Source organism: Balaenoptera acutorostrata, chromosome 5 (assembly GCF_949987535.1).
Source record: "Balaenoptera acutorostrata chromosome 5, mBalAcu1.1, whole genome shotgun sequence".
Classification (NCBI taxonomy): Eukaryota; Metazoa; Chordata; class Mammalia; order Artiodactyla; family Balaenopteridae; genus Balaenoptera; species Balaenoptera acutorostrata.
In genome coordinates this window covers 45949823-45974920 of record NC_080068.1, presented here as the reverse complement: position 1 = coordinate 45974920, position 25098 = coordinate 45949823, and the positions used below count along the sequence as shown (strand labels likewise).

General features: G+C 35.6%; 1 protein-coding gene across 1 annotated transcript in view; it reads left to right on the top strand.

Moving 5' to 3' along the window:
* Window positions 1-22718, top strand: part of CFAP299 (cilia and flagella associated protein 299) — a 601825-nt gene extending 579107 nt beyond the window's left edge. Inside the window, exons 5-6 of the mRNA XM_007165606.2 lie at window positions 2510-2639; window positions 22157-22718. Of these exons, the coding sequence (XP_007165668.2) occupies window positions 2510-2639; window positions 22157-22252 (226 nt within the window). The 3' untranslated portion in view covers window positions 22253-22718. The remainder of the gene's footprint in view (window positions 1-2509; window positions 2640-22156) is intronic.
* The last annotated feature ends 2380 nt before the right edge of the window (window positions 22719-25098 follow it).

Genomic DNA, 25098 nt, shown 5'->3' with positions numbered 1-25098 from the left:
TGAAAACAGGAAATGGAAATAGGGCAGTAAACAACACAAACCAAGATCCTTGCTTTCATTTTCTTCGATATTTCATAAGGATTTCAAGTTCAAGACGTCTAAAACTGAACTACATGCCCCCACCCCACCTCCTGCAATCTGTTCCTTACCTTGTATTTTATTTCCTAGTAAATAATTCCATCCACTTAGATATTCAAACCAGAAATGTAAGAGTAATCCTAGACTATCTCATTGATGTCTTTCTCATAACCATTAAATCCACTTTTCAGTGTCTTCTCAAATCCAGTCCCTCATCTTCATCCACAAGTACACTTCAAGATCACCTGGGCTCTGCCTGTATAAAAGGGGATAGTTTTATGCCTACTTCATGGTGTTGACAATAAGGTTGATGAGATAATAGATTCATTAGTCTCAGAACAGTACCCAACACATGGTGCTTATTAAATAAGTGTTAGTTATCTTTATTAAATACTAATAATTATTAGCTATCAGAATTGGCATGTGAAATGAAACCTGTTTCCCTTCCCAGCCTAGGAAAACAAAAGTATTGACTAACAATCCAAATCAGTTCATCAAAAGTACCACGTGCTACACAAATTAACTTCTTTAGATAAAGTGTATATATATAAAATCTGCCTGTACTTCAATAAGGCTTTTAATTTGAGGTCTGAGCAACAAGATAAGAATGTGTGATATAAACCATGCCACTCTGAGCATAACTATGACTCAAGCATTTTATTGGGATTATGTATATCTATATATCTCAGAAATATATGTATGTGTGTGTGTGTACATACATATATATATATATATATATATATATATATGTATATATGTATATATATATATGTAAGGTTGAGGATCATACCCATGTCCCCTATTCCAATTTGTGAATCTCCTAACTGAACAGCCAGGAGGATGGAGGTCAATTTATCTTCTTTATTATGAATTAAACTGAATTGGGGGACCCAGCTTGGGTGCATAGTCAAATTGGCTTGTAATACTTTTACCACTGGATTGAATTTATCACCAGTACTATAAGCTGCTCTCCTATCATCACCCTATTGGGCATTGAGCCTGCCATGATAAACTTCACTCATGAAAGCTAGCTAAAGTGAGGACCTAGAAAGCCATGAATGTTCAGCTCCATTTCTCAATTCACTAATCAGATAGTCATTCCTGCTCTCTTGTGGAGGCTTGATTAAACAGACAAAGATGGTTGGAAAACCACTTTTCCTAACTCTGTGCCTCAGAAAGGGCAAACACTCCTATGTCCTGGCCATAGAAGGAGTAAGAGGGGAAGAGAGAGAATAGTTCTCACTAATATGCACCCCCAAAGATATGAATATATGATCTATATAATCAGTTTTTTCTGAGTATTAAAAAATTTGAGGGCAAACATATTACATTTTCAGGTAGTAGCAAGAAGGTGATGCCTCAGAAACAATGTAATTCAGAGTGAGTTTAAGCAATGAAATCTACTCTTTCAAAATGAAGAAGAGGAGTAATAGAGGGAAAAACAACCCAGAAATAGGATAAGGGGAAAATGATTAAAAATAAATATTACAAATATTTGAGAGGCATACTGGGCTGTGAGTTCTACATGACTTATCTCTGTGGCTGTCATTTTAAAAGCAAACATAATATTAGAGATATGTTAATGGGAATAAGATATGTAAAAATAAGTGTATTGAGGATACTTCCAATGCACATAACAGCATTATATTTGTTTTTGACAAGTAGGTATAAAATGAGAGGTGGAAAAAAATAGAAAGTTTCCATAGACGAACATCCAAAGAAGGGATTGAACAGGCAATGTTGAACAGTAGAAAGAACATGCACATGCTTTGAAACACACAGATCTGGGTTGAAATATTAGCCCTATGATGTATTAGTTGCAGGGTGTTAACTATGCTAGTTGAACTCCCATAGTATCCTTGCCTTGTTTGTGAAATAAGAGCAAATTCGTATGGGTGTTGTTGTAGAATACATCACATCATGTCTGGCCTCTGGTAACCTCTCAAACACAAGTAGTTTTCTTACTGCCTGGAAAACATATTATTGAAAAATAGAACCTTAAAGGAATGAATTAATTTGTTTTGAATGAAAAGAAGTGACTTAGCCTGCCTTTCCTTCCAGTAAACAGTCTCTTAATACCCTGAATACTCAATATCCTGAAGAGTCTGAACTAGAAGAAATAGCCTTAAATTGCAACAATTTTCTTCTTGACTTCCTGGGAATATGATACTGGAATAGGTCGTAGGTCCTAGAGTGTCCAAACCAGGAAATCATGCAAAACAGTCATAAATATGTATCTAAATGATTTGAAAATAACCCAGTCTAATCTTTTCTGCAAGAATTTTAATCACACATGTGGTCTACATGGTTGTATAGACTGTGATCCTATCCATTTATTTTGAAGCTGAACTGCCCCAAATATTTTCTGAAATATATTTGTCAATTTAATTCATTATGCATATTAATTCCTAATAAATATTTATTTCTATAGTTTTTACAACTGGGACAGTCATGTTGCTGTTTGGAATTCAACTCCCAACTACCAAGTGATTGCTGATAATCCAGAAGGCTTACTTTTCAAATACAAAAGAGACAGAAAAATTCTCAACGTGGACCCTAAGGTAAGTCTGCTTTTACACTTAGGTATCTCCTCAAATTTTATTGTATCTCTACCATCATTCAAAAATTATTAAATATTTGATCTTAAGCTTTTAAATTTAGAAGTGAAAAGCTATGTGGAAACTTAGAGCATCTACTATCCCTAAAGAAAAAAAACTTCAAAGCAATAAATTATCAGAAATCAACAAGGAAGAATTTGGGGGGAATTTAAATGGAACTCACATGTGGGAACACTTCTCCATGTCTGACAGCAGAATTAGGTCAGGGAGCCAGTGGCAGCAAATCTGTTTGCTCTGATTCTGGGGAGTCCAGTCACTTTCTGCTCTGAATGGGGAGATGAATCATTTAGGGAAGAGAAACTCTCACCTCACATACGTACCTTTTTTTATGTGACTAACACTGAAAACAGTATTGTGTTTAGTGCATTTCTGAGCATTAACTTAGAAAATACATTTGATTTAAATATTTTAAAAACATGTCCCATGATATTTTGAATTTGTTCAAAGACAATGTTTACATATTTTCAAAGACTACATTTACATCATGACTTTTAATCATGATTTGTCATATAGCTGGGGTCGAATGTTGAAACGTAAAAATCGTATGTGCTTGGATTGCTTTGGTGGTTTTTTTTTAACTTTTGAAAAACATGTTACTCACATGACAGTATCAGTCTAAAATCCAAAGTCAAGAAAAATAGTTCTTCATAGTGAAAGAATAGAAATTGTGTGATATGCCTGGGGTAGGTAAAGGATGGACCGAAGGTAAAGGGGAGTCTGATTCTAAAAACTTTTGAAAAAGTTTTTCAAAATAAAAAATATTTTGTTTCATATCCACTTAATGTAGTTCTTTGCTCATAAAAAGTACTTAGTAACTATGGGCTCAAAAAATGAATAAAGGAAATTTTGTAGCAAGAAATAGATTCTTGTCTGAATCAGATACAGCTCCAAATACAAGAAACCCCAAGCTGGTGGCTTAAAGAGAACAGAGACTTCTTTCTCTCCCACTTGTAAGTCTAGATAGTGGCTGTCCAAAGTTGGAGTGGCAGCTACACTGTCATCTGGGCCAAGGTGGCCCTCATCCTCTTAGGCCAACATAGATCTCCAGCCAAAACAAACACCTTTTAAACAGAATGTATGGAAGAAGGTGAGTAGGTACAAAGAACATGCTCCCACTGCCTTGTAAGGAGGTTTCCGCAAAGCTACCACACTCATGGTCACTTATGTTCCATGGCAAGAGCTTAGTCACATGGCCATATCTTGCTACATGGAAGGCTAGGAAATGTAATCTTTATTTAGGTAGCCATATGTCCAGCTAGAAACAAGAGTTCTACAAAAGGGAGAAGAGAGGTTTGGGTAGACAACTAGCAGTTTTGTTCCTAGACTGGCCTTATGGACATCCCCCCCCCCACCCTTGTGCCCTAGGCTGGCTGAAGACCCCTGCCTTGGCAGGGGAGCTTCTTTTCCTGTTCATATTTGCACAGGCAATAACAAAACTGATGCTGAGATTGAAATAACACAAGCTTTATTCAATGGCCAGAGAATGGAGAAGTCAGAACTTAGTTCACAAATCAACTTCTAGTCAGGGGGTTAGCAAGGCAAGATTTCTAACGGTAAGGTTAATGGCAGTGAGGCATATACATTGGCTTTCCGGGAATAGGCTGGGCTCTTCCTGGAACTGGTTGCCACCTCCTTTTTTTCCTTCTATGGTGCGATACTTCCTGTTATGGCCACCGGCAGGCATGTCACTTAGCATGCTCGTGTATTACAATGAGCATATGATGGGGCTCAAGGTCTACTGAAGACCAGGTCATCAGCCATTTTAGATTTGGCTGGTTCTAACCAGTTCTGGTGGCCTCCTGTTTTTCTCTTCTGGTGGTTTCCTGTGAGACAAAGATAACACTTCTCCACAGCTTACATTCCCTCAGGGGAGAGGGAGAGTTAGAGTTAACAACCAGGGTGACAGTTTCTGACACAACGCTATCTCCTTCAAAAGAACACTACTCCTTTTTTTTGTTCTCAGGTTTCTCATTAGTAAGATGAGGGACTGGACCTGAACATCAGTAGGGCCATATTTATTATGAATCTATGAATAGCAGAGTTTATGAGTGCATCTTCTCTCTGGTGGTGCCTCTATACTCATCATAGATGAGTGTCAAAATGTTTTCATTTGAGGCAAATTACAGAAAACTTAATAAATAGCATTCACAGAGTCTTTTCCTTTTCAAAGGCTGAACTATGTACATAAGAAAAGATATAAATTAATTTACAGCATCATTAAGATGTATGAAACAAATTTTTGAATCAGTTTTGAATGACATCACACAGACTCTCTTAGGGCTCTATTTTAACTGATGCCATATACATGTATCAAGAATGTATGTCATGCATTAGAGTTTTTGTCTATGTCTTTGAAGAATCATTATTGAATCCAAACTGCTGCTTGACTGGTTCAAATAACTTTAACTAAAACACGCATTTACAAAATAATCAATCATGATCTTTCAAAGACTTAGTCAACAATCCATGAAATATAACATCTTCCTCTTTTTTCCTGGAAGATTTTAATTGTAACTCAAAAGATTCATGATGAGTCTGAAGGAAAGTTACTTCCAAAATCTTGGAGAATGAACAAAGATTTGGTTAATTAATGATAAAAGTAAAGAATTATTGGGTGAGACATCCAATGATATTTAGGTACTTCTATTTCTTTAAATTTTATTTTGAGCTTATCTTTTTAAAGATAAAAACTTACTGAAAAAGAATGTCAGTCTCAGCATTAATAAACAAAATTCTAGGCCTTTCCTTACTATTAACTGGCTGCATGGCCTTGAGAAATTCACTTTACCTCCCTAGACTTTACTGTTCACAACTGGACGATGAGAGTCTGTTTTTGTAGTTGTTATCATTGTTTTCTGATTTCTGGAGTCCCTCTACAGGCTCAGACCTGATTCACAGAGATTCTGACTCAACTGGGCCCAGAAGTACATATTTTCATAAGTGGCCAGTGTGATTCTGCTGTAGATTGCCATGAACCACAATTTGAAAAAGTCTTATCTATAAAAACACAATAATCTCAAGAGATCTGGTACTCTGTTCCCAAACACAAGTGTTCTCAAATAAAATATAACACATATATTTTCATTTTTATGGACTAGATATAAAAGTAGCATGTACATCACCTACCTGATTTCTTAGCTTTTTCACCCTCGTCAAAGAGCCATGATCCTTTTATATTTCATGCATCCACATAGCAGCTCTTACAGGCCTGCAGGAGAGTCAAGAAATAAGCTAAGGGGCTTCCCTGGTGGCGCAGTGGTTGAGAATCTGCCTGCCAATGCAGGGGACACGGGTTCGAGCCCTGGTCTGGGAGGATCCCATATGCCGCGGAGCAACTGGGCCCGTGAGCCACAATTGCTGAGCCTGCGCGTCTGGAGCCTGTGCTCCGCAACGAGAGGCCACGATAATGAGAGGCCTGCGCACCGTGATGAAGAGTGGCCCCCACTTGCCACAACTAGAGAAAGCCCTCGCACAGAAACGAAGACCCAACACAGCCATAAATAATAAATAAATAAATAAAAATTTTAAAAAAAAAAAGAAAGAAGCTAATATGTCAAGGTTTTTGAACTACAAGCAATGATACGAGTTACATTTTTATAGTCAGTATTCTTCTTAATAATTTTGCTGACAATTCTTCCGAAGATGAACACCTTCTAATAACTCCATAGTTAAAGTGCTATAAAATGTTGTAAGAACAATACAACTCAACTCTCCTTTTCATTTCCTTCAAGTACTCTCTTTGAAATAGTTTATGCTTAAAATTAAAGCGGTCAAGATAAATGAAAAGTGGAAATACTGGTAAAAAGGATGTGTTTCCTTTGTACAACACAGATGTAGACTCATTAATTCTGAAGCATGGTTCCTATGAAACATAGTTGTTTGTGAATGGTAAGAGTGGAAAAAAGAAAATTGTGCAGGTCTTAGAACAAGTAATATGAGTTCATTGGTTAAGAAATTCCCAATGCAATAAGAGTTTGGTTGCACTGAAAACAGGACCACTGGCTTTAACTTCCCTGCAGCTGTATAACATCTGGAACAAATAAGGTCAGTTTCTATTTTTGAGTGAAGAATGCTTGTCTAAGTGATTCACACCCACCAAAATGTTTCCATTGTATTATCTTTAGAAAGATTGAGGGGACGCACTTTGCACTCACTCCTCTGCATTATCTGGACAAATGAGAAAAACTAGGCATTTTTCTTTTGCTTTTAGGAAACGTTAACCTGAAAGAGTTTGCTTTGAGTCTTAGCCTAACATAGGTGGTCTAAAACCTTCATGATCTACTAATAAGATGAGAGAATGTATAAAATGGTTAAAATAGGAAAAACCTTCCACAGTTACACCAGCTTTTTTCCTTTCCCCTCCCCTCTTCTATTTACTAATGTGAGAACTCATCACCTGGAAAAATGTCTGGTTAATAGGTACTTAATAAATATTCATGGAACAAATGATTAAATGAATGATTCCCTCCAAACACACAAATATAATGCCATAGTAATTCAAAGTTGAGGAGTGGATTATGTCACTGATGCTTGAGGTAACAGTGATAGCTAGAAAGGGTACAGTCACACCGCTCTGTATTGATCCAAGTAAGTCAGAAAACAAATTACAGGAACTTATTGGTGGAAACAGCTAGTGTGGCCATAATTTTAGGCTTTGTTGAGGTTATGCAGAAACCTTTATTTTGGTATGTGCTTTAAAGTGTTCTTGTGCAGTCCCAGGAATATGTAATTTAAGCTGTCTCAAATTAACACTGTTAAATTAGAATATGTTTTTGATTTATGAACAAATTGACACAAACAGGTTAAATGACTTGCTCAAGGTCACAGAGTCCATCATTAGTAGAATCTAACGATGGAGCTTAAACATAAATTTGAGACACCATAGGGAATGTAAAGATGAGCAAGAGTTCAACCCTTGCCCTTTAAATGCTTGAAAGATTTTTAAGGAAACAGGCATGTAAAAAATATAACTGCAACATAAGGAAGAAAGTAATATGTTGCAAAAAGAGAAATGCTTTGGGGATTCAGTGGAAGAAGAGATGACTTTTGATCTGAGGCAGGAGCCAGTGGAAAGGGGATGGTGAAGGGACAGCATTGGGGATTATTAGGTGATTATTAATAGAGGAGGTAATCTTTTAACTGAAATTGAAGAATGATTAAGAATTGAACTCATAGAGATGGAGAAGAAGATAATGCCAGGAATGAAACCTATTAACAAAGATAAGGTTGATGAGTGTAAAACAAAGGCAAAGAAAACCCTAAATAGTTCGATTTGGCTGCTGAATTGGTTTGGAGAGGAGCAGAATGGGAATTGAGCATGGAAAGGTCATGAAAAGCCTTGAATGCAAGACTGATGAGGACCTTGGAGTAGACTTGACAGGAAATAGAGAAATATGCCCAGGCTCTTGTGCAGGGAAATAACAGGAAGAAAGTTGTGTTTTAAAGAGATGAGAGGGTGTAGATTACGACAGACTAGGGAGAAAGACTGGAGAAGATGAGAGCATAACAGTAATCCAGGTGAAGAGCAAAGAGCACCAGAATTAGGGGCCCTACCATAGTTAGGATGTTTCTGAGTTACGTTTTTAGTATCGCAACTACCTGGCCATCCAGGTAAGGACAAAACTTAGAGAATATATCAATGAAGAAAAAGTGGTTGAGAGATCTCACTTTACTCCAACACTTAGGAAAGAGAAAGAGAGTTAGTTCTAGTGCTGGATGAGTATAGAGAAACAGGTGAGCTGGACAGATGTTAGTCAGTCTGTCGCCTCTTCATTCTTCCTTCCACCCTCCTGTTCCTCATCTGATGTTTACTGAGTAACTACTGGGCACTGTGAGGTATAAAAAGTGAACCAGAAAGTTGGGTTTCTTGCCCTAAAAAGCTGATAGGTTAATTGGTGGGTGGGTGAGAACATAAAATACGCACAGAAATGGCAAGCTGGAAAGTGACCTGAGAGGAAAGAAAATGCTCTAAGAATTCAAAGGAGGCAGAAGTTACTTTAGACCTAAGGCGTTCAAAAAAAAGTTAATGAAAGAGATAGCATCTGAACCAGATCTTGAAGGATGAGTATGGTGAAAACATGAGGACTGGAGCCAAGGAGTATTCTGATAGGAAGGAACATCACATAAAAGGTGTGGAAGCACAGAGCATGAGGCTACATGGGAAGGGAGAGGAGCTCCTTTTGGCTGAAGATTCATTCTCAGCATGGGCCAGACATCAGAATCACCCAGAAAGTTTTAGAATATTTGATGTCCAAAGATTCATCCCCAAAGATTCTAGTTTAATTGGTCTGGGTGGAAGGCCTGGGCATCCGTACTTTTTAAGAGCTCTCAGGTGATTCTTAACTGCAAGCAGGGTTGAGACCAAGGTACAGGAAGGAGAGAAATAGCAGAGACGTTTTGAGAGAAAATTGAACTCCAAGAGTGGAAGCCAAATCTAATGAGTTTTTGCCATTCTGCACAGTTCAATGAAAATCTGTACCATTTGTGTTATGACTTGGAATCAAAATTTCTGAGTACAAAAATGATTAAGACATTTTGAAAGGAGGTTATTTTTCTGTTGGCTAAACTCCAATTGGTGTGCAAAAGAAAATCAATTGTATGAAAAATGTGAAATTCAGTAAGACAGAGGCTCCTTTTTGTTACTTTGTTTAGTGTCTAATAGAGTGCATTTGAATATAGTTCCCTGATAAATAGCTGATAACAAAACAAGCAAACAAACAAACAAAAATGTTAAAAGATCTTAGAGATGCATGGTTTCTATTAGATGTAGGAAATTGAAACAAAAGACATTATTATAGCATAAACCTTTCTGGTTCACCCTGAGTGTCACAGAACTTGGACATTATGCAATGTAGACTGTGCATTGATTTAGCAGGATGTATTTCTTTTCTCTTTACATATCAATACTCCTGTCTATACAGCAGGCGCTCCCCAACCCAGTCTCCTATTTTTGAAAAATCACAACTGTTCAAACATAAAAATGTGCTACTTTGGAACGCAGGCTGTTATCACAAGAGCTCTTCCTCAAAATCCAGCCCACCATGGCTTGACTAGTAGCAATTTCCTTCACTTCTATATAGCATTTCCCCTTCCTCTCTCCTCACACCAGCCAATCAGGAGAACACTAGGCTCCACCCCCGAGAGGTTCAAACTGCATCGTTCTGTGGCAAGGCCCAGGAATTTGTATTTTTTTAATATTTTATTTTATTAGAGTATAGTTGATTTACAATGTTGTGTTAGTTTCAGGTGTATAGAAAAGTGATTCAGTTCTACATTTTTTTTTTTTTCTTTTTCAGATTCTTTTCCCATATAGGTCATTACAAAACATTGAGTATAGTTCCCTTTGTTATACAGTAGGTCCTTGTTGTTTATCTGTTTTATTTGTAGTAGTGTGTATATGTTACTCCCAAATTCCTTATTTATGCCCCACCCTACCTGTCACCTTTGGTAACCATAGGTTTGTTTTCTATGTCTGTGAGTCTATTTCTGTTTTGTAAATAAGTGCATTTGTATCATTTTTTTAGATTCCAGATATAAGTGATATCATATGATATTTGTCTTCTGTCTGACTTATTTCACTTAGTATGATAATCTCTAAGTCCATCCACGTTGCTGCAAATGGCAATATTTCATTCTTTTTTATGGCTGAATAGTATTCCATTGTATATATATACCACATCTTCTTTATCCATTCATCAGCCAGTGGATATTTAGGTTGCTTCCATGTCTTGACTATTGTAAATAGTGCTGCAGTGAACGTTGGGGTGCATATATCTTTTTGAATTATGGTTTTCTCCAGATATATGCCCAGGAGTATTTTTAAATGTCTCCTCAGGTGAGCTTAAAGATTAGCTGGATTTGATATATACTGCTTTGCATAGTGATATATTATTAGCTATTGTTTCACCTTACCATATGTCCGTAAGGTAATCAAACTTCATTCCTCTAAAACATCTTTTAAGTCAACAGTCTTAATTTTAATTAGTCTAAATTACACATTCCTGAGACTGCACAAACTGACTACAAAGTACAAACCATACACCAAAGGCTTCTCAATAACCTCCACAGTAATATGAATGACTGCAGTAGATGCTTACACTGATAAATCGCCACTATTTTTCCTTACTTACTTGGATCATTATAGAATGAGGGTGATGGTACTCATTCCTGCTGTCATGGCCTCATCAAGAAGCATTTTGTCAGGTAGGTTTGCCCAGAGGCTTATATGAAACATACATGACAGAGACTTATAAAGCATAAACTGAAACGTAGGGCAGAAACCCTTTCTGGTCTCTAGTGCTAGCATATGGCAGGTGCTTAGCAAACATCTGTGGAATGAATAAACTGAATATTAAATATTTGCTAAAGAAATGAATAGGAGGGCCAAAAATATCCTGGAAACTTTTGAGGTTAACTTTAAAATATTTTAGGATCTTAGACATTTGAAACATATGTAGAGTTAATGCTATCTTTAAAGAGTTGAAAATTGCCAGAGTAATTGACTCTGGTGCTTTTCTGTCCTTGGTAGGTGAGTTAACCCTGGGGGTCCTTTGCTGAACTTTGGAGTGCTGATTCTAGGTGTCCAGGGCAATGGCGCTGTGTTAGGTTCTTGGTATTTTATTATTTTTTAAAATGAATGTATAGTCATATTGTATATGATACAGATGCAAAAAGACACAAAAAATCAAAAAGCCAAATTTTACTTTCTTTTTCTATGAGCAAAACAATAGCTAGGTGAACAAGGTTTAAAATTAAAAATAACTTCTACTAATGAAAACATATGTTTTTGTTTTGGGGGGTTTTGTTTGTCTGCTGAATTTAGAGGACGATTCCAGCAATACCTCCTCACAGCTCCTCTCTCCTCTGTTCCGTTCCTGCCAAGCAACCCCCCACCCAAACACTTGCTACTATTAGTAGAAAAGGTGTTAACTGCCTCCTAGTGCTGCCTCCCAGTTCAATGACTATGTTAAAATCGTCTGGAGCCTGTCACAGGCTGAAGTTTCTCTTCTCAAAATGTTGGCCCATAACATTCCTACATCCTTTCCACAGATGTTTCGAATTTATTCTCTTGAAGCTCCACCCTCACTGAAGGTCCTCAGTTTTACAGTCTGTCATTTTACAAGGCCCAGGTATATTTCCTACTGGATAGTTTTAAAAAGAACCCATATTGACTAGAATAGGTTTAAGAGAAGCTATGATTTCTTCAAAGTCTCCAACAGCGTTCCCTCAACTTCACGCAAACTTGAATTAATGGGGCAGGGGACACTTACTGAATCGCCAGCGCCACTTTTTTGGCTCCTGGATTTTCCTCAGAGGGCTCTTGTAAAAGCTGCTTTTTAACTGTGGCACAGTCACAGTTATTAAGTAACGCTGAGGCCTTGCCAACTTTCTGGTTTTGCTGCCCAAATTACTGAATGTTTGGTTGATTATAGCCCTAAAACACCCGCATACTAAGAAGCTTTTAAACATTTTCTCCCCTGGGCAATCACCTGGTGTACCTGAACTGAAAGTCCACCACATATAAATTAAGTATTTACTCGACTAACTGCTAAAATCAATGGCCTTGAGGAATACATTAAAAATTACACAACAGAGCTTGGCTTTTATGAATTAAAACTCCTAAAACTTAAATGCGATGACCTCTTCTCGACCTGGAAAACTGATTTTAATTTTTATTCAGTATTATGCAACAACCCCTAGAGATAAGCACATTGTTGTTAAGTGTCCAATATATGAACTCATATATAAGGTGTAGCACAGAAAAGGTGAGCTGGAGGAAAGAAAAAACTTAAATATATAATTTTAAATTATTATATATATATATTTATATCAGTGCTTAGTAATGAAAGTATGAATGATAACCCTTCACCGTCCAAGTTGAATATCTGCTGTGAAAAGAAAAGTACATATTTCAATAAAATATACATGACAAAGGAAAATTGCTGTTTTAAGCTTCCGACTAGGACAGCCTAATCAAACATTATGCCAATGGTAAAACAGACCAAAACAGAAATGAGAATGGAGAAATTTGAGGAAGAGAGCTTTAGCCCCAATTCATGCTCACTTTTTTGCAAAATTTGTCACAAATCAGGACAAGGAAGGAAGGAGTGGAAGGTTAGTTTCTTGGCTAAATGAAAGGATTAAATAAGAACAAACTAATTGTTTCCTTCATGATTTCAAAGACTGATAACTAATGACAGAGAAGCAGGCACCAGAAACACAGAGTCAGGCGTGGAGTCATTGTTGGTGCAAGACCACAGTTAATGGATCATTTCTAATTCAAAGAGAGCATGATTTCTTCTGGGTCTCAACAGTTGAACACGTAGTCAGCTCCTTAACCATTCACCACCCCAGCAGATGCTTACAGTTTCTGAGTCACTGAAATCCTAAAGCAGGTTGAGGGATATTGAAATGTATTGGAACATGGAACACACTAGCATGAATAGTGATCAAGTCCATTGGCAAGAGAGAAAAATCTCACGTTGATAACTTCTAAATGGTTATTGCTGCTTGGGATGTCTTCAGCATAAATATTGGTGGCCTTGGTGATACACATAGCCTCAAACAGCTGAAGCAAGAGTAAAAAACACAATAAAAGAAACAAACAAATGGCAGCCCCAACTTGGTAACCCAGAACACTACCTTAACAAGCACGTGAGGCTGCTCTCCAGAGAATAGGTTCTTAACCTTTTGGGAAACACAACTTATTTTAACAATCTGATACATTTTATGGATTTGCTCAGAAAAGAAAATGCACACATGGGGCCACACACAGAGTAATATAATAATATTTTAGGATATTCACAAGACCTGCGTAAGTCTCTTAATGAATTCCACTTGAGAACTGAAGACCTAAGGGCTCTCCAAAATGCCTGGGATCAATTGAAAGGGGCTAGAAGAACAACACAAGTGGGAAAGTGGGGGGAATAACCACCAGGACTCAAGCAGGGAAAAGCTGTTTAAGAGGGGCAATAGGTGGGCTTCCCTGGTGGTGCAGTGGTTGAGAATCTGCCTGCCAATGCAGGGGACACGGGTTCGAGCCCTGGTCTGGGAAGATCCCGCATGCCACGGAACAAATGGCCCTTGAGCCACAATTACTGAGCCTGCGCGTCTGGAGCCTGTGCTCCTCAACAAGAGAGGCCGCGACAGTGAGAGGCCCGCGCACCGCGATGAAGAGTGGCCCCTGCTTGCCACAACTAGAGAAAGCCCTTGCACAGAAATGAAGACCCAACACACCCAAAAATAAATAAATAAATAAAATAAATTTAAAAAAATAAAAAATAAAAAGAGGGGCAATAGGTAAAATGAGTTGGAGTTAAATAGATCTTATCCGCTTCATGATTAGGGCAAATTACTTAACCCCTTCGGAGCACTTCTCTACCTCGATTTTCTCATCTGTTAAATCTGTAAAAAACAACCATTTTACACAAGGTTGTTGTGCTGATTAAATGAGAGAACGTGTTTAATGTGCTATTGAATAGATATTGTTTCCTGGTGGTGTATCAACTTAGAAAAAAATGAAAGTTCTAAAGGAATTTCATTTTTTATTGGAATAGTTAAAAACTGGATATAATCCATATGTCCATGACTGGGCAATGACTAAATAAATTATGATACATCATCACAGTGAAATAGTATGAAGCAGCTTTAAAAATGAGTTAAAGCTATACTTATTGAAGTTGATGTGCTAGTATAGATAGATGTTTATTTACACTATTAAATGGAAAAAGCAAGCTGTAAAACAATATTCTACACTATAAAGTACTCATCATTTATATAAGAATTTCCCACTGATGGACATTTGGGTTGGTTTCTGTTTTTCTCCCTAGGTTTAAATAACAACTCTCTATAACCAAGTTTCTGATTTTTTTTTCTTTAAGATGGACTCCTAAAAAGGAAATTGCTTAGTCAAAAGGTACATACATTGTAAAGCTTTAGAGAGATATTGTCAAATCACTTGGCAGTTAACCCATATCAATTTACAATTATACCTGAACTCTTTAAGACTGCCCCCAAACCATGCTCTATTTATTTTGCATACTTTTGAAGCTTTGTTAATTTTATAGTTCAGATTAATTGAGGGTCACTTTGATTTTCATTTTCAATTATTATCAGGGATGAACATTTCTTTCACATGCATGTTAGTATATTGCCCTCTACACACTTTTCTATGGAGTTTTAGTAGGGTTTTTTTTTTTTCTTCATTAAATTTAAAGTATGAAAGGTAGAAAATCTTTGGCTTTCATATTTCTTCATGACACATTCCAATTTAGATATCTATCTTTTCACATTTATAATATTTTTGGCATACAAATTTTAAATTTTATATAGCCCAAACTGTTGATTCCCCTTTCTGATTTCTTCCCATGTTTCTATGTTTAAAAAGATTCCCATACTAAGAATGGGCAAGTATTTAATGATATTTTCTTGTAGATTGGTTTATGGTTTCCTTTATACATTTAACTCTATAACTTTTCTCAGATTTTGTAGAGTAAGTTTAGAGTCTTTTTACTTTGGTCAGTTATTCTTTTTCAGTAATTTATAACCAATGATCTTATCCCAGGTCTTGTTTTACTCATATTTTATATTTGGCTTGGAGTTCCCATCTCTCCTGGGACCTAGTAGTGACTTCAGGCAGAAGTCTTTTAGCAACTCCTTACAGTGCTATGAACTTGGAGTCAGAGTTTTCTAAGTGCAGAATTTTCTCAACCAACTGCATTGCTTGTTGTTGTTGTTGTATATGTGAGATTATTTCTAGCATTCTTGTTATCTATCGTTAAGGATATAGATATAAAATGAGCATGTATCAAAGATTTTTAACTCATTAATTAATGAGGAACTGGTAGATGTTACTATGGATTCCAAGAAGAATTCAGAGCAGAGACATATAAAGGGAAAAATAAATTCTGAAATGAATTTACAACTAGATGCAAAACTGTTCTATCAAAATCCGTGCAAAAATCAGTTGCAGTCCATCAAACACAACTGCTTTGCATTTATACATACAAGAGGTATTTGCGTTATTATCAGATTTCTACAACTTACAGAGTTGTAGTATCAATCAAAGATGAGAAAACCTAAATTAGTGAGTAGTCAAGATAGTCACCATTTGTTTTTTGCCCTTTCACAGTCTCTCACAATTTTCCCTGACAGTCTCCTCCCCTCTTTTTATCATAATAATTTCAAAGAAAGATTATTCTTATAAAATAAAGCTGGTTTCATTAGAGTTGACTGATTTTTTACATAGGTGAAGTAAAAATTTTATTTTACCATATTGGACACCTTAAGTTGCCCATGTAAACTCTAAATCCATACAATTTTGAACAAATACTAAATTAAACTGTGCTTGGAAATTTTCATAAGAACTCTCAAATTGGATTTTTAAAAACCTCTATTATTTGTTGACCTGAGGCTAGGAAACCAAGCCCAAGGAATGCTCTCTACCATGTTTCACCTGAAATACCTATAAATTTGGGTAAATTCCTCTCTTCACTAGGTCTCCCAAATATTTTAAAGTTAGTTACACAGAATATATAATATTCTTGGACTTTTTAAGCCAAGAAATAGGCCAGGGCTTCGTAGGCATTGCTTCCATAAGTAAAGTCAAACTTAATCCCTGAAAAGAGTGGCTGTTTCTACCTGATTAAATAAGCATTATTTTCAAGTATGACATTCTAGACAAGGCCCTGATTTTATAATTTGTGCAATTATATTATGTACAATTATAGATGACAGAGCGTTATTGAACCTATGCAAATAACTAAATGGCCATGGAAAGTAAGGAGACTTAATATAAATTTCTGAATCCTGGAAGAGTAAGTGGGAATCAGATATCATTTAAAAAATGTTTCATTTCGGGGCTTCCCTGGTGGCGCAGTGGTTGAGAACCTGCCTGCCAATGCAGGGGACACGGGTTCGAGCCTTGGTCTGGGAAGATCCCACATGCCGCGGAACAGCTGGGCCCATGAGCCACAATTACTGAGCCTGCGCGTCTGGAGCCTGTGCTCCGCAACAAGAGAGGCCGCGATAGTGAGAGGCCCGCGCACCGCGATGAAGAGTGGCCCCTGCTTGCCACAACTAGAGAAAGCCGTTGCACAGAAACGAAGACCCAACACAGCCATCCATTAATTAATTAATTAATTAATTAATTAAAAAAAAAAACTAGCTGTTTATCCTCAAGCAACCACTCTTTTTTTTAAAAAAAGTTTCATTTCAGTTTACAAAAGCAGACTTTACTAAATTGCAATGGGTTACACATTGCTTAACAAGAGAGAGATAGGGTAGTTCTTATATATCTGAAAATAGAACATTAAAAGAATATCAAAAATATTCCAGACAAATAGCCACAGTATAATTTCTCTTATTAGTTCATTCAGTCTTATTATAATTGATTCCTGCTCCACTGGATCTTTGGTTAGCTGTCTTATGCAGTCCTCTCGTTTGGCCAAAACAGGACCTGGAAATCCTGACTCAGTCCATCGGCGGTGCAGTTTGGAGGTTGTCTAATCTATGTCAGCTCAGCTTTGAAGTATCAATAATTGAAGTACCTGGTATAGTTCTTTTCTACAATATTCTGAGACTTTTCTTCTTAGTCGAAGACACAGATTCTCACCTGTAACTATAAGAGGGACTTCAAGGAAGCATCGGAGTAAAACAATACCATCTGTAGGTGATAGGGACTTAAAATGGCTGAGTGATTTATTACTAATAATTTTCAAATGTGAACAGTCTGATGAGGGTTCATAATAAGAATAATGCAGAAAACAAAATGGTTAGTGCTTTCTGTGGCATACAAAACAAAGATGATAAAGCCATTCCCTGCCCCCCCGCAAAAAAAAATATGACAAACCATCTAAGGATAATGATTAAATTTATTTTAAAAGAAGTTTGTGAGTGCTGTATTTGATTCGGAAAAATGGATGAAAATAATTTTATAGAGGAAGAACTATTGAGATATGACATGAAATAATCCTGAGATATAATTGTTTATACCAGCAACATCAAGTAAGAGGTTCAGTAAGTCTGCAGTAAGACCTAAACATTTGTATCTTTAAAAACAGGAGCTGAAATTATGACAGATAACATTATACTACTGTTGTCTAATATCATCAGGCTCAGTACCACCAGAACTCTGCTAAATATAGCAAAACCTGATGGAAATATTCCTAAGAGTTACAATCAGTGTTTTCCCTGAGGGTAAAGCCATATTATAAGACAGCAAGGGCAATGACATAACTCCAGGGGCTTCCCAAAAAGCACACAACATATCTGAAATATTTATGTTAATAACATTATACCTATACAAATCTAACCTCAGCAAGGCTGAGCACCTCTTCTGATTTAACAACTCTTCCCACAGAATTCTACAGAAAAATCTAATTCTTTCTGGCACCTCTTTTCAAAGGTGAAAAAATAAATCTTTGTGATTTTTCCAGGGGCCCTCTGGGAAATCGCAAGTATAGTTTCTGATGTAAAATATATCTGGAAGGTTTTATTTAATTTTTTCTATACTTAGGATCCAATTATGGAAAGTCAAAAATCAGGAAAAAAAATTATCAGAAGATATTTGGACACTTGATTAAGATAGCATCAGGGTGCTACAAAAAATAATACTGAGTTAACTAATTAAACATTTTAAGACAATAAAACATTTAAAAATAAACATTACATTAACATGATTGTAAAGAACCTTAGCTCTTTATAAGTGGGAATTTTTGTTCTTTGCTTTCTTTTATTTGTTTCTTATTTTTTCTTTCTCTTAAACAATCAAGGATGTGATAAATTCATCATAAAGCACAGAAAATTATTCTTGTAAGACACAATTTGCTACCTAGACAGATTACACGGAAGGTTTAAAAAAAAATGAAAAGAAAAGAAAAGACTTTCATATAGTAGGCAAAGGAATTAGCCAGTAATCAAGTCCATCAAGACAGGGCAAACGTAACTAAAATTTTAGCACATTTCAGCACTTCTATTCAGACTCAAGTACTATAAACCAAGGAAAGGAAAATTTACTTCCAAATTTTGTCCTTCATTTTGCTTTTTCATATCACAGCAATTCTCAGGAGATCCATGAACTGAAAATAATTTTTGTATTAATAGTAAGATGTTATTTCTATTAACATTTCAATTATATTCATCATAGCTATGATCAAATGAATCAGTATTTTAAATTTGCTCAATTTCCACTTCCAGTATGGTAAATATTGACAGTTATAATCCACATAAAAGTTCTTTGTGGTCTTCAGTAAGTCCCAAGATTTTACAGAGGTTCTGAGATAGAACAAAAGAGAAAAAAAAGAAAAGCCTGAAAAGCACTACTATATATACATTATATAGTTATGTTTAATATATATTGTGTATAAAATTATAACAGTGTATAGCAGTGATTTTTTTTTTAAAGATTTAATTTTATTTATTTTTGGCTGCGTTGGGTCTTCGTTGCTGCGTGTGGGCTTTCTCTAGTTGCGGCAAGCGGGGGCTACTCTTCGTTGCCGTGCGCAGGCTTCTCCTTGTGGTGGCTTCTCTTGTTGCAGAGCACAGGCTCTAGGAGCACAGGCTTCAGTAGTTGTAGCACGTGGGCTCAGTAGTTGTGGCATGTGGGCTCTAGAGCACAGGCTCAGTAGTTGTGGTGTACGGGCTTAGTTGTTCCGCGGCATGTGGGATCTTCCCGGACCAAGGATCGAACCCGTGTTCCCTGAATTGGCAGGCAGATTCTTATCCACTGCACCACCAGGGAAGTTCCTATAATAGTGATTTTATATATATAAACATATATAAATTATAAATTTATATAAATTATATTTATAAATATATAAATTATAAATATATAAATGTATAAGTTATATATAAATGTGTTATATGTGTATATAGATATGTATAATTACTACTATATACTGTTATAAAGCCTCCAGTATAGGATATAACTACTTTCTCTTTGAAACACAAAAGCAAAGAGACAGTGGTATTAGTCTGTCCCTATTGCTTATGATGAGTCTCAACCATTCATATTAATTGTGATTTTTAACCAAAGTAACTTCTATTTCATAGAGAAAACTAGAGGTGGATAACTAAGTACTGTCTCTCTCCCAAAAGCATTTTAACAGACAAGCAAAGTTTATATTACATCTTTGTACAGCCACACACAGATCTTTTTAAAGAGACAAAATGAACAGTTCATTAACATGACCCAAGATAGGAACTTTCCATTGGATATAAGCAAAGTATATAAACTTAAAATTATGCCTAATAATTAGGCATCAAATTTTCAGTATTCTATCATAATTAGAAACTATCTGGATATCATATGAATATTCATTATGTAATTCAACCCAATAGCCATCTAAGTTTTTATGTTACTTAAAGATCTGGGGAATTATATCCAAGCTGACATAGTAAAAAACAAAATTACTGTTGACATAAAGTTGTCAGAATAATGATTTGATTTTGTTGAATACAGACTTACATTTCTCATTATCTTAAAGATTGTGTCAGAATAATGTTAGCTTATTTCAACAGTATATCTCAATAAGTTTAAAAAATAAACCCAACTACAGTAGAATAAAATGTATATGCTTATGTTATACCTAACACTGAAAAATCAGAGGACAAGCTGTTTGCATTAAACCAAAATTATTACAGTAGTCTGATTTACCAAATATTTATCTCAATTATATGACTTTAATTTGTTTAAACATTTCTGTGAGAATAACTTTTTAAGGATAGCACATTTAAAGTATCCAAACTTTAATTTCCATATTTTCCTGGAATTTTATAAATATTTGACTTACATAAGAACTTATTTGTATAACAACTCTATAGGCCAATCAGAACAGAGTTTCTTTAATTTAGGAGACCTTTAAATCTAATTTGTGAATTCCTCCAAAGATAGGAAAATATTATATTCTCACACATAAAGATGTAAAGGCCTTTCTGAATGCTAAGCATATATACACACAGACATGTAGGGAACTTATAGCTTCAAATCTAAACATTAGCCACAATTCAAAAGTAAACGCAAAGAAGTTACCAGTCCATATATCAAAGAGTTGTCCTCTTTCCTGATGCGCATGGAATTCTTAATTTCTTCAAAGTAGACAAGTAAACAAATAAAGAAAAAATGCTAACAAATCAGATTCTCTGTTATCTCTCCCTCAAGAAAGAATAAATCTCGGTGATCTATTAATCTATTTACAGAGATCACTAAGGTTAAGACGTAAAATCAAATTTCGAATCATTGTTGTCACCAATGGGGAATAATTTATTCATTGTAAAAGTTCCGAAAACACAAACAAAATGCAAAAATAGCGAAAAGGAAAATATGTAAAGAAACAGAGGATCAACAAAGTTAAATAAAATTAATTCACAAGTTGGTACAAAGCAGGTCCCCATACAGGGCAATAATCAATTGCATGCCACTGGGCACAATTAATTTGCATCTTTGTAGACAAGAATATATTGCATTATTATCAGTTTTCTCCAACTTAAAGATTTGTAAAATCTAAAATGGCGCAAAAATGTGGACGGGTAAGCCACTCGAGACACCCACTCTTTTTGTTCTACCCATTTCAAAATCTTTACAATTTTACAAACTCTATTTAACCAAAGATGGGTCAAATATATTCTTTCTCACTAGTGTAAGAAAATGAATACTATGGGGAAAAGGCAATATCAAAGCTTCTCTCTAGTCCCAGATCTAAATTTCTTATCATCTCTTCCTACAAGAGAAGGAGAGAGAGCGAGTAACATCATTCTTCTGTACTTCAAATATAGAAAAGGCCCAATGACTAATATTTTGCAATTGTAGATACTGTCTGACTCGTTTAACATCTGTTTTCTCTCTTACCAGTACCACATTAGTGAATGCTTGCCCCCATAGGCATTCCCTAGGAGCCTGTAAGCATGACAGACTATCGTGAATAAAGGCAAAAGGACCAAACCTTTTTTCACAGATTACAATACAAAGGGGAAAAAAAGTAGATCAAATAGTTTTTAAACTGATAAGAAGTTTTTTATGAAACCCACCAGGGACAGGTAGTTAGTTCCACTAGTCTGAACCAATTCCAAACTTGAGACATTTTTATTTGACAAACTTGAAATCAAGATAGCATTCTTTTTGACTTATTACCCTGCAATCACATGTGTTTACAAAACCCTTCCCTGGGAACTTTGCAGAGTTAGTGATCCATGGGGTTCAGCAGAGTCTAGACAAGCATGAACCTGGGGAACACTGCTTTGATCCTAGATATTTTCAGTAATGTCACAACCCAGGGCCTCAAAGCTCCTGATTGGAATTATTACCGCTCCTGAGAAAAAGAATCTGGGGGGAAACACAAACATATCTCCATGGCCACAGCCTTCTTAGTTCTGTTTGCTACAACATTGAAGCATGAAGAAAATTCATTTAATGCTAATTATGTGCATGGACTGGACTGATTAACGATATGATTTATGTATTTTAGGCTCAACCAGGTGACAACTCTACTAGAACCCCTATCCAGACAGAGCTGTACATACAAGCTGTCATTTTTGACCACGTTTCCAGAAGAAAGACTTAACTATCAACATGTTAGATGGTTTCCTAATGGTTTGCTAAATTTAAATGATTCCTATAACAGAAGCAAATTAGAATAATAAATGAGTCCTGTAGCTATAAGGCAAATCAGAATAATAAAAGTTGATAAAGAAATTAGAAAGAAAATCATGATCTTGACTATCTGTTTTGTGGTACAAATAACTTCTTAATCTGATTTGAGCTTTTTCTAAAATTTTTTCCCCTAAACACTGAAGCTGATTGCAATAGTTCATGGGAGAAAATCTTGTTGCTACTTCAAAGATATAGTAATTAGTGACTTCTTTTGTACCTCAGATTTTTCACATGTTTCCAAATGTTCCAAAAATGTTCTAGGTCCTACTATTGCCAAATATAGCATGCCAAGCCTTATACCACATGGCAGTGCTATCTTCCGAAATCACTGGAGGACAGGCATAAGGAAATATAAATACAAGGTTTTTAGTAGCACTGCATGAGTAAATATAATCTGAAATATCCCATGAGATGATGTATAAAATGATTGAAGTGTTTGATATGTTTATGTGCCTGGACAATATGAACCCCATGACAATAAAGCTGAGAAAATGAAATCTAAAGGAAACCAGAAGATTTTAGAGAAATGAGGACCTCAGAAGAGTGAAGAACACGTTTTCCTAATATGCCCCTGCAGGTGGCTTTTGTGCAGAAAAGATGTTCAGAGGCCATTTGTGATTTAAGATTCATATTTGGCTCTTCCTCTTCTCCTTCCCATTGTCTTTCTTCCCTTTCTAAACAATCCAGTTCTAAAGCAATTAGGTGGAGCCAAGCAAGGTAGAAGTCTGCTCAGTGTGGATATGGGGGTGGGAGATCCCAGAGCAGGAATTCCCCAGTTACAATGGGGTAAGAAGGCTGTATTCATGGTGGAGGTGATGGTCTGGCACGAGGTGTCAGATCTCAATCTAGGTGAGTAGAGTGGTGTTAAATTAGAATTGGATATATTGGTGTGATCTCATCATTTTCAATATATACAACAGGTACAGAATATATGTTAATGTGTGTATGTCTGCATATTCCAATACTCCATCCACTGAGAGGGCCTTGGAACAGCAGCACCCAATATCAGTGAGCACACCTAGCACCCAGATCTTAGTTTCTCAACACCATTTTCTGCCAAAGGGAAGAAGGGATCCTTAGAAAAATGACTGATTCCAGGGCTGAGACAGGGAAAATAAAAGAGTCTGGAATCTCTTTCTGTGCCAGAAAGCAAAGCAATTCCAGAAAAATGAAGGGGACTTATCAAAAGGACACAGAATCCACCTTGAAAGTGTTCCCACTGGCCAAATCTGGGACAGTTTGAGCATCAAAATAAATAGTGATAACAACAGGCGTAAAATAGGAAACCATGAGTCTATACTGATCTATGTAAATGAGTAATTGATGAGGAATGGGATATTTACATAGTATCTCACATAAAATACTTATTAATTACAGAGGGAACAATGGAAAAGCCTGAAAGACACCACTTTCATAAGTGATCAAAGAGAATATGATTAGTAATGAGGTGAACTGAATTTGTTCCCCACCGAATAAGATGCAACAGAGGAACTCAGCATCCCTTTTGTAATAATCTTGCCAAAGTTGCATAATCTGAATCTAATCAAGAGAAAACACAGACAAACCCAAATCCAAGGACATTAAACAAAATAACTGGCTTGACATCTTCAAAAGTGTCAAGATCATCAGAGTAGAAGACTGAGAAATTGTCCCAGATTGAGTGAGACTAGAGAGACATGATAATCAAATGCAACACAAGACTCTGAGTTTCATCTGTACCGTATAAAGGGAATTCGGGGACAACTGGTGAAAATTGAATGATTTCTGAAGATTAGATGGTAGTAATATAAAAATGTTTATGTCCTGATTTTGACGATTATGTTGTGGTTATATTAGAAAATGTCCTTGATTGTAGGAAATTACACTAAAGCATTTGGGAGTCAAAGGGCATCATGTCAGCAAATTATTTATAAAATTTTACGGGGAAAAATTATTTGTGCTGTACTTGCAGCTTTTCTGTAAGTCTGAGATTGTTTTTGAAATAAAATAAATATTTAATTTATTATATTTATCAATTCAAAACTCTACTTATATTTTAAGTATGTACACAAATTAGTTTGTTCTATCTATAGATTTGATGAAATTTTAGCAATCATTTTTATTTCTTCTATAGTTCAGTTAACTAAATTCCTTTAAACATTTTAAATTTTATTTTTGAACTTCATTACATTCAATTTTCTAATAATTTCAAATTTCCAAGTAACAAATAAGCTTTCATACACATTTAAATAGCTGTCATAAATTTAATAAATTAAAATTGTAATGATTCATGTTCTCTTAAAGTTTCAATATAGTTCACAAATTTATAAAATTTCAATTTAAAATAGTCTGAATTAACTATTCAAATATCACATTTTATTTTATTTTTAAATAAATGTAACTTCTATCAAGATTTAAATTTCTCTTAATCCCTTTTTTTAGGAGCTGCCTCTCAGCTGATCTAATTTAGATATTTTTTTCTTTTTTTTATTGAAGTATAGCTGATTTGCAATGTTGCATTAGTTTCAGGTGTACAGCAAAGTGATTCACTTATATATACTTTTCATATTATTTTCCATTATAGGTTATTACAATATATTGAATATAATTCCCTGTGCTATACAGTAAATCCTATTGCTGATCTATTTCATGTATAGTAGTTTTGCATCTGTTAATCCCATACTCCTAATTTATCCCTCCCCTCCCCGTTCCTTTCCCCTTTGTAACCATAAACAGTAAGTCCCCTACATACGAACCTTCAAGTTGCAAACTTTCAAA